This window comes from Sus scrofa, chromosome 9, assembly GCF_054392235.1.
Source record: "Sus scrofa isolate SSC_HxYL_T2T_F1_AM1 chromosome 9, Sscrofa_HxYL_maternal_Yorkshire_Landrace_v2.0, whole genome shotgun sequence".
Classification (NCBI taxonomy): Eukaryota; Metazoa; Chordata; class Mammalia; order Artiodactyla; family Suidae; genus Sus; species Sus scrofa.
Window position 1 is genome coordinate 26,633,773 of NC_139391.1, and position 15,818 is coordinate 26,649,590.

A 15,818-nucleotide genomic window follows, 5' to 3' on the forward strand; every position below is an offset into this window, starting at 1 on the left:
TAGTATAATAAACTTACACGTGTCCATCACCCAGCTTCAATCCACTTTCCCTCCCCAGTCCAGATTATTTTGAAGCAAATTCCAGACATTAGATTATTATGACATTTAATTTGACACTTTAGGTGTTTCCATCGTGGTTCAGTGGAAACGAACCTGGCTGGTATCCCTAAGGATGCAAGTTCAATTCCTGGCTTCGCTCAGTGGGTTAAGGATCTGGCATTGCCGTGAGCTGTGGTGTAGGCCGGGAGCTACAGCTCTGATTTGACCCCTAGCCTGAAAACCTCCATAAGCTGCGGGAGCGGCCCTTAAAAAAAAAAAAAATTATACACTGGAAAGCAGTAAATTATCCTTACAAACAGACAATGATGGTTTAATTAGGAGAGTTTGAGAAAGAAGGAAAAATCAGGATGTCAGAGTAAGTACCAAGGTGAACATACATGGAGACTGAAATATTTCACTATACAATTTGATGGGGTGGGTTTTTTTGTCTTTTTTGTTTTAGAAATATTAAAAGGGAATGAGATACATAAATGATGAAATGTGGACATTTTTCATTCAAGAACATGGAAGCTCACTGGACTCAAAAAAACCCAAATCTTTATTCTACAAAACTTTTATAATAAATCTTAATGGCAGTTGGCTTTAAGAAGCCATAAAATACTTTGAGTTAAACATAGGAGAGAGACAAAAACAGACATCAGATTGTATTTGGGGAAGCTTATTTTTAATTATAGTACATTCAACAGAAAAAATTTACAATGGGAAACTTTTTAATTCAATTTTTTCTAATAAATTTTTTCCTCTTTATTAAAACATAAAACATTTGCTTCTTGAAATTTTCTATGTAAAATTTATCAAGTTTGCAATTTCCTTAGTAACAGGCTGAGCCAGGTGAAATATGTATAGCAATTAACGTGTAAAATTAGAAAGCTAATTTTGGTTTTACTGCATAGATTTAGTATTATGGCATAGGTTCCAAACTGACTGCAAAACCCACACTGACTTCTATATTCTAGATTTGGAAGCACCACCTTGTGGCCAAAGTCAGAACTTCTGAATGGTCAAGACTAGCTTCCCAGAGAAAACAGGTGGGCTTCAGAGGCACTGGTAAAATTCTATTTCCTGACCTATAAAGAGAATGAATGCCATGAGACTCCCCTTATCATTCATTGTCTGTTAAACCACATGACTTTCTTGTTATTGTGTCTCATAAGTTGAAAAGTTCAGGGGGAAAAATGTCCAATGGGCCCCTGAATTGAAAGTCATATGCCTAAATGCTTGAATTTTCTAAGTGCAGTTTTATTTCCTAGAACTGTAAATGCACTATTATATTTTTGATATAAAACACCGGAAAGAGAGCTATTCTTCGGTAAACGATGGAAGGATTTTTCCCCCGGCATGTTTCCATCACGGCTCTCTCCCAGCCGCTGCAGGGGCCCTACAATCATCTGGAATCCGCAACTATACCAACGTGTCTGAAAACCGCCCCCCAAACCCTAGACCTTACTGCATCGACACAGACTATCAAGGATATGGAGCATATTTTACTGTGGAGCAATATTCCTCAAAAAGGTCCCCTGTTTATTTACTGAATTTCCAGGAACTGACCCACGCTATTCACAAAATGACCCGAATTAGCTGAGAATTTCACCCTCTCTCGCTGCCACAGAAGCACTTCTCCCAGGAGCTAATAGCTGCATCACATTCAGTGCCTCTTTCATAGTGCAGAGCAGTTTTAGAAAGGGAGAAAGCCTTACTCTCGAGAGCTGTTGGGATGCTTTGCTAGGCTTTCCACCTCCTTCACTCTGACCCTCACCCCAGCACGTCTCGGGCTGAGCCTGCCCTGGGCAGGGGTGGCACTGTATCGCCCAGAGACCGCCACCACACCAGCTCCTCTCCCACCCTGGAAAGCAATTCTTGGTCATTGTTTCATCTCTGCTTCATTCAAATACTGGGGAAATTAAAGATGAGGGCAGAGGTGCCCGAGAATATTTTGCATGACAAGGCCTTCTGCTGAGTGATTGCTACCTGCTAAAATAATCGTTATGCTCCAGTGAGGTACAGAAAAGAAGACTCTTTTTTTTTTTTCTTTTCTTTTTAGGGCAGCGCCTGTGGCACAAGGAAGTTCTCAGGCTAAGGGTCAAATCAGAGCTGCATCTATGACCTACACCACAGCGCATGGCAATGCCAGATCCTTTAAGCCACTGAACGAGGCCAGGGATTGAACCCACAGCCTCATAGATATTAGTCAGATTCTTAACCTGCTGAGCCATGACAGGAACTACCAGAAAATATTTTTGAAGAAACTAAGGTTACATCACAATTCTTGACTTAGTGGGGGAAAAACTGTAACTGTAATGTATACATGTAAGGATAACCTGACCCCCTTGCTGTACAGTGGGAAAATAAAAAAAACAAAAAAACAAAAAAAACAATTCTTGACTTAGGCCCTTTCAAAGGGCTAAAGATATGGAGGCAGCCAGTACGCAAATATTGCCTTTTCCAGTTTGACTTATTCTAGGTATGACGATACCAATAATCAGGAATATCACTCGGTCTAGTGTTGATTTCTACATTTGAAATGTCAGGCTGTGGTACTGCCAAGGTCTATAACTTCCCTAAGGAGTTCTGAAATACAGCTGCATCAGAAGATGAAAAGAAGGAATACTCTCGAGGCTCTTTTAACTGAGTCTTAGAAAGGTGAATGGGATTTTGAACTTAAATCTGAAAAGGTCAAATTCTTACATCCCCCTGAACATAAGTAAGAAAATGTAACATGACCTGCTAAAATGACCTGCTTCTCTAAGATTTTGAAATTGCCCATGTTCGATGTTAAAATAAAATATTATAAACGAGAAACCTTGGCATTGATATCCCACAGAAGTTATATTTCAATATTTTCATCTAATATAACCGTAAAGGTCAACTGACCACTCTATCTAAAAAAAAGTAAAAATTCTTCCTCTTTTTCTAAGATACGGTTAAATTATTTTAACCCTTTCCTCCTAGAAACAGACGAGAGAGAAAGAGAAGATCATTAACAATGGAAAATTATTAATAATGGAAAATAATGGAGAAAACTACTACTGTTCAATGGTCACACAATTTTTTGAAATCTTGGCTACAACTGCAATGAAAACCTCGATAATCTGACAGGTCTTTTTAATATAAACATATCTAATTATTCAAAGTCTATGTCATCATTCAAATTCTCTGGCTGACACTATCACAAGCATTAGAAAAAGAACACATACACAGGAATAAACAGTGAGCTTAGGCACAATTTCACAGAGATTGTTTTACCTGCAGGAGATCCAAGATGTGTAGAAACTACTAAGGTTATAAAAGGGTTAGACTCCATAAGCTCTTTCCCTCAACTTTGGCTAAACATGAAATACTCACACAGTCTTTGATTATAAAGCAGAAACATACAATGGTGTGTTTATTTTAGTCCTTAAGAATGATATTTAAGCAAAGTTCTCACTCAGTAAGGCGTATACGAATGTATGTCAGGAAAATACCATTCCAAGTTTCACAGAGCATTTAGAGAACAGGTAACACATTGACACATAAGGAGAATCAATGCTATTCTATATGCCCTGAAGCTGGGAAGTTTCCTTATGGAGTCATGTTCAGGAAATATTAAAAAGCAAAAATCTTTACACATTAGTGTCTTTGTTAAGAATCATTTGAATTCTTCAGTGAACAGGACTACTCAAGAAACCTTCAGCTGGTAAACTTTTAATGCAATGTTTTGATCTTTCCCGACTCTTGAAAACTTCAAACTGCCATTAAATATATTATCTTCTGTTTCTTCTTAAAGAACTAAGGTTCATAAAAGGATCATCATCGTCATCCTGAAATGACATCCAAACGTCAAGTTAGTGACTGTCCCGTGTCCCACTGAGACAAGACAGTTCTTTTGGGCAAAACGATAGTAAGAGCTATTTTCTCCTTTCACACGGGATGGACTTTCACTTCTCTGCTTTCTTTATAAATATGAATAGTTTGTCAATGTTTTCTCTTCTTCCCTTCCTCAGTGGCCATTTTATTGTTAAAATCAATAAGTTCAATTCTTAGCAAGCATTAAAAATAAAAATGTATCCTGCTCTGTATGTGTGTATATGTACACTCACAATACATACCACAGATATTTTTCTCAATTATTCACCCTGATGAAAGCAAGCAAGGAGTGGGTAATAGATTCTCCAAGTCATTTCTATTAGTTTTTTTTTTTTCATTTACATTTTATTACTGGTGTATCTGATGTTCTGGAAACTCAGAGCCAAAAAAATAATGAAGCCACATGACCTAATTTAGAAATAGCTGTAATTTTTATTCCCATTACCCATTTAATGCTAGAAATAGGTAGCTACTCTCGGGCTGATGCAAGAAACAATCTAGCAAAGCAATCTTTTTAATATTTTTTTGGAAAAATAAGTAGATGGACTATTTTAGTTTCTAAGCGTTCCCATGCTGCCAGGCTGTAGATTACATGCATAGGAAGAACAGGCAGGAATATCAGATGCTAACGGAGAGTTTACTTAGAATGAAAATTAACAAAACCTAGATAAGCCCAAAATACGTAATTTGATAAAGATGACATATAATCAATGATTATATATTCTAATATTCTATAACTAAATATTCAGAAAAGAAAAATTTGTAGTTTTGATTTACGTTTAAGACATTAATAAAAAGGGATAATTATTTGGTGTCAGGCTTTGTTGGTGATATGAACATACCCAGATGTCTGCTAGATTAGCTGTCATCTAGTGATGCCTTGAGAAATACCAATTTGCTTTCATTTACTGGTTCATTTCTGCTATTATATAAAAGGCAGAACTTGTTAGTAAACCAGCAGGAAATCCAAATGAAAGAATAATAGAGAATTTGTTAATAGTTTTTCTTTGCAGTTGACATGAACAATGGATTTCGATTAAGTAACATATAACCGTATGTGTATCTAGATATTTTGGAATCGATAAGCCAGTTGACAACTGCGCACTTCTCTCCAGGGGGCAACATGTTAGTGTTTCGTAGGCAGACTGAGCTCATGCTGCCATTTTCCCCTGCAGCCTGAGTTCTGGGGAGGCTTCTCCTCAAGCTGTTTCAAAACCACAGCTGGGATACAGGGAACATGACAGCAGCAGCTAAAGCTCAAAATCAAAGGTGTGAGTCACATGTTACAACAGGGATGAATGTGGAGGACATGATGCTCAGGGCAGTAAGCCAGGCACACACACAAGGACAAACACTGTAGCAGTCCACTCACAGGAAGCACTGAGAGGGGTCAAAACCATAAAGAAAATAGAAGAGTAGCTGCCAGGGGCTGAGGGGAGGGGGAAATGGGGCGATGCTGTTCAATGGCTATAGAGTTTCAGTTTGGGAAGATGAAAAGCTTCTGGAGATTACTGCAAAGCAATGTGAACACCGGAGTTCCTGTTGTGGCTCAGCGGGTTAAGAACCCAACAAGTTTCCATGAGGATGCAGGTTCGAGTGCTGGCCTTGCTCGGTGGGTTAAGGATCCAGAGCTGCCACAAGCTGCAGCATGGGTCATAGATGCAGCTCAGATCCGGTATTGCTGTGGCTGTGGCGCAGGCCTGCAGGTGCAGCTCCTATTTGACCCCTCGCCTGGGAACTTCCATATGCTGCAGGTGTGGCCCTAAAAAGAAAAAAACAAAACAAAACAGTGTGACTATGCATAACACTAGTGATCTAACCGTATATTTAAAACAAGCTAGAAGGGTTCGGTTTTATGTAATGTGTTTCTGCAGCGACTGAAAAGCGCCACCACGTACCGCCTTAGGTGGGAAAAGGGTAGCGCGTGTACGGGGTCTCAGTGAACATTCTATTCTAAGGTGATGTTAAACGCTTTCACGGTCTCATCATCATCCTCCTCATCTCTCCAAGTACAAATGACAGAAGCTGGAAAAACGATTCGGATCCTACTACCACGTGGGCAAATTAAATAAGAGCGGAGTGAACATTATGTGTTAAAAACCCGCAAGCCTTTCACAGCTGCGATGTTTCCACGGATGAGCACTCAGCAGAGGCTGTTCACTAGCTCGACATTAACTACAGTTCAAAGGGCGGGGATCAATGGAACCACCTTTAGAAATAATTTTCGGGCAACTAGCTTGGCAGGCCCTATTTGGATTTCATAAACAGTTAAACACGTTTTTCAGATGTATAATATGACTTTATTACCTCATCTGATTCAAAATCGACCCCTCTAGCCACCTGGCTCTGGGACGCGCGTTTGCTTGATGACGACGTGCTCAACCACCTAGAGCAAAACACGAGAAAAACAGAGAAAATGAGCCAAAGACCTCATCACAGGAGGGAGCCTTTCTAAGTTTTCCATGTTTGTAGCAGCCGAGGATAAAAATAATACATTCCCTTCGAGCTACGTTTAAGAGGCAGGAAAAGCTTAGTGGCGAGGAAAAGGACTCTTCTGAAGTCAGGGTTTGAATTCCAGCTTGCCCTTCACTAGCTACACGGCTTCAAGCAGGTTATCCGCCTTTCTGGGCCACCATTTCCTCACCTGTACGAAGAGGATGATAATTTTTAAAAAATTAAATGTGTTAGGAGTTCCCATCATGGCTCAATGGTTAACAAATCCGACTAGGAACCATGAGGTTGCGAGTTCGATCCCTGGCCTTGCTCAGTGGGTTAAGGATCTGGCGTTGCCGTGAGCTGTGGTGTAGGTCACAGACGTGGCTCGGATCTGCTGTTGCTGTGGCTGTGGTGTAGGCCGGTGGCTACAGCTTCGACTCGAGCCCTAGCCTGGGAACCTCCATATGCCGAGGAAGCGGCGCTAGAAAAGGCAAAAAGACAAAAAAAGAAAAAAAGATTAAATGTGTTAGTGTACTTGAACACTCTGATCAGTGCCTGACACCTATGAAGGACCTCGCAGATGTGTGCTTTCATTACAGGTCTTAATGTGTATGAACATGTATCTTGCTACCATCCCCCACTCCTGAAAATGATGGGGGAAATACTGAAATACTCCATTTGAATATTCTAACTGAAATATTCTAATTCGAATCTCAGTTATGTTTCCATAACAGGATAAAAGGATCTTAGGAAAGGCTCATCTCTTTCTTGGGTTGCCTCCCTGTTTATATTACTTGTGTTCAGTCCAAATCAAACAGCAAATATTTACTTGCCAGGTCCTGTGATAGGCCCCGGGAAACAGCAGGAAGCGAGATAATTGGGAATCTACCTTTATGAAGCTGAACTTGTAGTAATGGAACTCATATTCCTATGTCTTTTTACTAATGAAAATTTTAAGTCATCTAAGAACAGAGACCGGCAACCTTGGCCAGCAGGCCAAATCCAGCCTGCCTGTTCTTTACGGCCTGTGAGCTAAGAATAGTCTTCACGGTGTGAAATGGGTACATGAGTACCTACAGAATATCCCCAATTTTGCCTCTCGGCCCACAAACCCTAAAATATTTATCACCTGGCCCTTTAAGAAAAAGTTTGTTGACTGCTTTCTTAATGAAAGCAGTGTTTGTAAATTCTTAGCCAACAATTTATTACCATGCTTTGGGATGATATCACAGCAAAAGAAATATATCTGCAGGTCTTGTCTGGACAAATACGTTGTGAGCCAAGAGGTCTTATGTCAGAAGGAAACAGAAAAACCCACAGGTTCTTAAGTGCAGAAGTAAAGGGATGCCGAGCAAACCTGAAGAGCATAGCTTTAGAGGTAAGAGACCAAGGAACTTAATAGTCATCTGGGGAGTCCCCATTTTCTGTACTTGACCTAAGCAGTGGCTGGCCATTGTTGACTTGTTTCCATCTGTGACAGGAAGAAGCAGGTCACTGAAGGCATAAAGCCACAGGGTCAGCCTGGCAGCTTAGGCAATGTTGCTGCAGAGGCTGGAGGAAGGATGGGTACAGAAAGACATACCCACTGAGACCCGACCGCTTGCTGATGTCTCCCCACAAAATGATGCTGAGAAACAAGCCAGGTATCTATACCAGATGCTGGCTCATCTGATCACAGCAGGAACCCTAATTCTGCACCAGGGGATCTAAGACACAAAGATCTAGTCTATGAGAGAGCACCTGTTCTTGGAGGGAATCGAAGAATGGTTTTACTGGTTGTTTTTTTTTTTTTTTTCCCCTGCTTTTTAGGGCCGCACCTGCAGCATATGGAGATTCCCAGGCTAGGAGTCCAATCGGAGCAATAGCTGCCGGCGTACACCACAGCCACAGCAACGCCAGATCCCAGCTCCGTCTTCGACCTACACCACAGCTCATGACAATGCCGGATCGTTAACCCACTGGTTGAGGCCAGGGATTGAACCCGAAACCTCATGGTTCCTAGTCAGATTCATTTCCGCTGCACCACAAGCCATGACGGGAACTCCAGGTTTTTTCGTTTATTTAATTAAAGTTTTGCAATGTTGTGCCAATTTCTGCTGTACAGCAAAGTTAAAGTGACCCAGTCATACGTATATACATTCCCTTTCTTATACTATCTTCCATCATGGTCTATCTCAAGAGACTGAACAGTTCCCTGTGCTGTACTGTAGAACTCATTGCTTAGCCATTCTAAATGTAATAGTTTTTATTTACCAGCCCCAAACTCCCAGTCCATCCCACTCCCTCCCCACTCCCCAACGGCAACCACAAGCCTGTTTTCTATGTCTGAGTCTGTTTCTGTTTTGTGGATATGTTCATTTGTGTCACAGTTTAGAATCCACATACAGTGATAGCATATGGTATTTGTCTTTCTGACTTCTCTTACTATGATAATCTAGTTGCCTCCATGTTGCTGCAAATGGCCTTATTTCATTCTTTTTTATGGCTGAGTAATATTCCATTTTACATATGTACCACATCTTTGGTTATACTGTTTTGACTGCTGGGTCAAATAAATGGGCTTTTGTCCTGGATGTCAAAAAAAAAAAGTTTTATTTGATTAGCTTCATGTGCATGGCTCAAAAATAAGGCAAAGAGGGTGTAATAAATCGAGTACCAGGAGCTACACATCTTCTCCATTTTTGTATAGATATAATTTGGAGCCATAAGTCAGACTTCCTACCTAGAGTCGTTCAGCCAATTATGTCAGTTGTAGCAGTGTTACAAGCATAGGATAACATATGAAATTGGCGTTGGCGCATAAAATGTGCCCCTAAAACGTTAGCTCCCCCCATTACAAGGTTTAATAGAATCCCATCAATCTCTCCTCCTCCCCCTGGCCTCTTGTTCGTTGCTTTAAGATAAGGGGGGTACCACCAGCTCCATCAACTCTGGATGGGTCCTCTTATCCCCAGTACAACCAGGGCAGAGTTTAGAACAATTTCTCCAGGGAAAAGTGGGCAGGTTTCCATTGCCCATCCGGCAAAAGGGAGTCTAACAGCTGGAGGTTTTTTCCTCTTTAAAGTTACCTGCCAAGAATATTAGTGCTTTTACTGGTTACCATTCTTCCTATTATTCCTGTTCTATTTCCCTGGCCTGTTATTTACTTAATAAGCACTTGCAGAGGTGTTCCTACGTGCCAAGCACTGTACTTAGCATTTCACAAACATGAACTCACTCAAGCCTCATAAAAACCCTTTGAGGTAAATATTATTATCTTTATTTTACAAATGGGGACACTGAGGCACAGCAGTCAAAAACCTTGCACAAGGTCCATCCTTAGTAAGTGGCAGAGATTAAATACTTCCCATTATGAGTGGAATAATTATACGAACCACACCATTGCTACATAATTCTTCAAAAACACCCTAAATTGTTGCTGTCATCAGGAACACAAATCTGCCAAGGCTCATTTCCGATTTCTTGCCAAAATGTTAGTTTCTAAATTGCCTCTCATTATTTAAATTATTATTACATGCACCGAGGTCTGAGAGCGGAATCTAGTTATTATGTTAAGAAGCCACAGCAGAGGTGAGTTCTAGAGTGGAACGCCTGGCTATGTGACTAGCTGGGTGACCTTAGGTAAGTCACTTAAGACTCCCATGCCTCACTTTCTTCAAAGGTAAAATGGGGAAAATACAGTTATAACTTTATTTACCTCTTGGAGTGATTGTAAATATTATACAAGCTAATTCACATGCAAAGGCTCAAAACAGTGCCTGACAGGTAGGAAGTGCTAAACAATTCAGTTATTATTACATCGTAAGCAGCTATGAAGTCAATAGACACTTATTCTACTGAAGAACAGATTACCCAAATGGTAACACAACCCAAGTATTTTTTCATTCATACCCTTACATATGTCAAACACACTAAAACTGTATTTTCATTAGTTTCAATAATGAAAAATAAGGACTTCCCCAAGCTAAGCTTCCATATTCCTCTCAATTATGGATTCACTACTGAGGAAAAAGAAAATCAGAAAGCTAGACCTGTTTTTGTTTGTATATACTTTAATTTACAAAGACAAGAACAACCAAACAAGCACTTAGAAAGGACTCTCTTCCTTCGATGTCCTGATATTCTTTCAATAAATCACTTTTTTTTTTTGGCTTTTTTGCTTTTTAGGGCTGCACCTGCGGCATATGGCGGTTCCCAGGCTTGTGGTCGAATCCGAGCTGCAGCTGCCGGCCTACGCCACAGCCACAGCAACATCAGATCTGAGCTGCGCCTGCAACCCACACCACAGCTCATGGCAATGCCAGATCCTTAACCCACTGAGCGAGGCCAGGGATCAAACCTGTGTCATAGTGCATGCTAGTCAAACTCATTAACTGCTCAGCCACGATAGGAACTCCTAAATCACCTTGTTTTCATTTAATCAAATTTAACTTTTATCCTTAAGCAATGAAAAAAAAAAAAAAAAAGCTGAGATTATGAGATTGAGAGAAACATGGAAATAGAGCTTTTTCCTTACTTTCCTGTTAATTTCTGCAACTTCTACTCTTAGCTTCCATGCTCACCCCCACTGATCCAAACAATCCCTATCGTTAAAATTGCTGGTAAATTTTACTCCATGAAGCTTTTCCTTCTATGATAACCTCCACTTCCTTGTTCCTTTCTCTGAAGGCCCATGCCCCCATCTAGTCTGTATCATAAAATTTCATATGCAATGATGTAGTGACTCAATCATCCTGTAATGGACTGAAATGTGTCCATCTCTCTCTTCCACCGGGATTCACCCTCCTGAACGCAGTGTCCAGATTAGAACATTATGTGCTCCATCAGACCTAATATACTAACACTCACACGGAAAATGAGTATAGAAAAAGCTGTGATTTTCTTAAGCAGAAATTTTCATGAAGTGAGCTTTTGTTAAGCAGTGTTCACCTAAAATGTTCACTCACAGAAAAAAATGGTTAATTGTGAATGCAGCCACGCCTGACAGAACCAGGCCAAAACCAGAAAGGACAGGAAAGGCATAGAAGTACTCTTAGCACAGCATTCTGTGTAATTTAGTATAGAAAAACATGAAGAAAAGCTGACATTGAATATTAACAAAGCTATTTTCTGTTCATTCAACAGAACACAGTACTCCATTAAGAAAATCACTGGGTGATAAAGGCAAAAGGAAATGAATCACAAGTTATTTGAATTTTCAATGAAAATACTTGTAATACTGCTGCATCAACTCTGTAGACTAGCCCTTGGTCGCATACATGACCAACTGAAAATAAATCTGTTAACCTGCTATGGCACAGACAAATGTATGAGTGGAATGCTGGATAATTTTCAGAGGTTTCTTTTTGCAGGAAATCACTGTACCTACCTTTGATCTGTTTTTGAAGTGGTAGGAAAAATGTCTTCTTCCGTATCTGACTCATCCACCTCAATCACCTAAGGGGGAAAAAACAAAACAGCAGTCTTTGTGGGAATGCACAATTTGAAGAAAAATGAATGAAATAACTCAATCTCAAAGTCTGTTTTTTAAGTGGCTTTTTTTTTTTTTCCTGTCCTTTTAGGGCTGCACTCACGGCACATGGAGGTTCCTAGGCTAGGAGTCTAATCCGAGCTATTGCTGCTGGCCTATGCCACAGCCACAGCAATGCAAGATCCAAGCTGCGTTTTCGACTACAGTTCACGGCAACGCTGGATCCTTAACCCACTGAGTGAGGCCATGGATCGAACCCACAACCTCATGGTTCCTAGTTGGATCCGTTTCCACTGCGCCACTACGGGAACGCCAAATATTCCTTTCTTTTTTAAGTTATAAGAAAGGAGGCAGAAACCACGTAGGCAGCAACCATTAAAACTAAAGTTCAGGCTGACCTCCCTGCCAATGTCACTCTTCACTTATAAACGGTGTTCATACATCATGTGTGAGCTCCCTTCTCTCCTGCCACCATGGCAGCCTGGGCACCTAAAGGAACATGCAGTTTGATTGATGACTGACTCACACAGGTTATGTGCTAACAGTGCCCTGTGATTTTCTGGGGTTCTTTTTTGGGGGGGTTCTTTTTTTGGTTGGTTTTATGCCCCATTAAAGGTACTGATTATCTTAATATTGATTCTTATCATCTAAAATACCTATATTTTCTATTATCTTGACACTTAATACATATATTTGCTCTATCTTCATCTGACAAAGCCCAAGACAAAATAATGAAAAAACCCCAGCACTTGAGACCACCCCCACCCGACTCCCCATCCAGTCTGACACTGAACTATTCATCAAATGCCATTAAACGAAGTGGTCCGAACAGCTATACATCCAGCCAATCTATCTGCGTGTTGTCCATGACACTCTCAGGAGAATTGTCTCGTATGTGCCTGGAAGGACTCAAATGTCTCCAGTGTTCCCCTCATCTACCACTTTGTAACCCCAATCAAAAAAATGAAAGAAAACGTTAGTTTGCCATGACTTGCTCTTCTCAAACTCATGTTCTTGACTTCTGAAAGAAAAATCCAGAGGGGAAGCTACCTTCTAGATTTTGTTTTCAGACACAGTCCTGAAGCAAGAGCAGGTGACAGCTGAATAGGAATAATGAAATGGAGCTCAGGATAAAAGCTAGCACTGGTATACCCATATATAAGTGTAAAATAGGAAGACGAGGGGGGAAAAAAAGAAAGATGACGTTAAGAGACATTAAAGAACAATAACAGAATCTGAACTGTGTCACAAACTTGAACCACCAAGCAGAAATGAAATTTGAGAAAATGCTGCTGGGGCGGTATGACAGAGCAATGACTTTCAACTAGGCGTCATTTTTAACCTCCACTCCCATTCCAGAAACATCTGGACACGTCTGGAGACACTTTCGATGATCATAAATAAGAGGGGGGCACTGCAGGCATCTGGTGGATAAAGGGCAGGGATGTCACCTGGGAAGTAAGACACGTGTTTCCAAAGTAAGGTGACAGGAGAGTCAAGCCCATATTGGACTCTTCTCAGAATCCAAAGGATGGGCACAAGTTTCATGTTAGATCTGAGCTGAACACAAGAGGTCCGTAGGCTTGCGGTTTGTCTTGAGTTTAACTTCAGCCATTAAGACACCAGTCAGCGCATTATGAGAGTAAAAGTAACAAGAGGAAGCCAGGAATAAATAAGACCTCTCTACACACTGATATGCACACTCCATACACATGGTATTCGTATTCCATGAAAGGGCCCTTTCAGTTCCACATTTAAAATATGACTGGGTCCATACATTTAGGATTTGCAATTATGTGATCCATTCTTTTAAAAAGAGAGAGACCAAAATAAATAAGTAAATCAATAAGTAAATACATGCATTCTCAGGAGGTCCCTGTTGGCTCAGCAGGTTAAGGACCCGGCACTGGCAGTGCTGTGGCTCAGGTCACTGCTATGGCACCGTCTAGATAATCAGCAAAGTTCTCCATTGTTCTAACAGTCCACACGTTTTCTTCTTTTACGTACGTTGTAGACCAAAGAACTGACAATCATAATGTAGGAAACGTAAGTTATCAGTACACAACTGTACATCTTTCTTACCTCCGAATAATTCTTAGGAGCAGCATTTTGAGACGGCTGCTTTCTTGCAGATTTAAAGGCTATAATGAAAAAGATGAAACATCTATTATGTTATTCGTAAAATAGCTTAGAAAAATTTGCACATTTCTTTAGCTGAAGATTTCCTAAGGCCTATGTGCACAAACCTCTAACCACGAATCAAAAAAACAGCTTCCATTTTTTAAAATCTGAAGGGAGATCTGCAATTATATGTCTGCCTGCCAGTCTCATATGATTTGCCGGCAAGTAAAGTAACCAGCAGTGTTCACAGGTACATCTACACCAAAAATATGTTACAGAAAAATACCTGAAGGATCAAATCTGGTCATCTAATGGACTGAGCTCCAAATACAATGAAAGTAAACCCCCCCATGTCTTCCTTGCCTTAGAGTGGGCACTGTCTTTCCCTGGAGCCAGCTTAGGAGCCCTGTGGCTCCAGTAAGCGCTTTCTTCCTCTCCTCTACTTTGTTAGAAATAGTCAGCACCTAACAAACAGTCCAGAGGGAGCTCTCTTAGAAAAGAGAGATATCTTTCATTCCGTGATAACTTTCCTATGAAAACCGGACATTTTCGGCTTTCTAAACTTGGGTTTAGAAACATGAAGTTGAGTTAATTTTTATTTTTCCAGAGACCAAAACTGTGATATTGTGATTTTATAGGAAGAAATGTATGTTGAGCCTTCCTTCCCATTTCTGGCACTGAGCTCCTAAAATCGTCATTTCCTAAATCCAGGAGCACCATCAAGGTGCCTTTTGTTATGTTAATGAGGTGATTTGGGGACCACACCTAAGAAGGGAGGCTGGTTACCAGGGGATCTGGCGCTGCTGTGAGCTCTGATGTAGGTCACAGATGTGGCTCGGCTGTGGGCTGTGGCGTAGGCTGGTGGCTACAGCTCCAATTAGACCCCTAGCCTGGGAATCTCCATATGCCGCAGGTGCGGCCCTAAAAAGACAAAAAGACCCCAAAAAACAAAACAGCATTAATAATACTTAAGGCTGAAAACCACTGGAAGAATAAAAAGAGGTAGATAATGTAAATTGCTTTGGCAAGGGTCTGGTGGGTTTTCAAATGATGTCACTAGTAGCAGTGGCTACAGCAGTGGCAGCCATGGTAAATTAAATGCAAAGGCTGAGGCTTCTTTATCACTTAGTCACTATCCTCTGCAGACAAACTTTGATGGAGAAATCTGGGCTGTCAACTCTTATTCACAGCTGCTGCTGGCTATAACGGTAATACATACCTTTCCCAATAAAACTCCAGTAACAGTGACACATCTCTACACTCCACGGAGCTTGTCATAACAGCTGAACCTTTATTTGTCTCTCTCTGCATGCCTCCATTTATAATGCAAATGTAGAAGCTATAGTTTTAAAGTTGCTTTTGTCCCAAAGTTATAGCAAACTATAGCTGGTACCCCATAGTTATTTTGTCAGAGATTGTATTAAAAAGTCTTTTTGGCTGAGTGCTGGAGGTAGCCAGTTCAGTTGCAAAACCATTAGACCAAATCAATTACATAAAAGACAAATCTAGACTAATTTCCTTAAGTTTATGTAAACAGTGCCACTCATAGGAACAGCAGCAATCATTGACTGGATTCTCACTAAGAGCTGTGCGCAGCAGTGTATATGCATAGTTCATTTAATACTTGTAACCACTCTGGGAGGTCAGTACTACTGTTCCAATGGGAGGACAACGCGAAAAGGTCATTCATTCATTTATTTAACTGAAAACTTAGAAGTGAAGAGAAAATGAATAGCATAGAGGTAATATCTGAAGGGATATAAGGGTTTCTAGAATTCATAAAAGACATCAATTTACAGTTTTATGAAGCTCAATAAATCCCAAGCAGGATTAAAAAAAAAAAAGAAGAACTGCAATATTAGATTCTTTACTCTGAAACTGAAGAACG

At 40.5% G+C, this 15,818-nt stretch overlaps 1 protein-coding gene across 2 annotated transcripts in view; it reads right to left on the minus strand.

The window, feature by feature from the left end:
- Positions 1 to 702: 702 nt before the first annotated feature.
- MRE11 (MRE11 homolog, double strand break repair nuclease) overlaps positions 703 to 15,818 on the minus strand; it is a 62,153-nt gene continuing 47,037 nt past the window's right edge. For both annotated transcript variants that reach the window (XM_003129788.6, XM_084975731.1), the window contains exons 17-20: positions 13,892 to 13,950; positions 11,708 to 11,775; positions 6,211 to 6,289; positions 703 to 3,857 (exon numbers count right to left, since the gene is read on the minus strand). In XM_003129788.6, the coding sequence (XP_003129836.3) occupies positions 3,801 to 3,857; positions 6,211 to 6,289; positions 11,708 to 11,775; positions 13,892 to 13,950 (263 nt within the window). In that variant the 3' untranslated portion in view covers positions 703 to 3,800. The remainder of the gene's footprint in view (positions 3,858 to 6,210; positions 6,290 to 11,707; positions 11,776 to 13,891; positions 13,951 to 15,818) is intronic.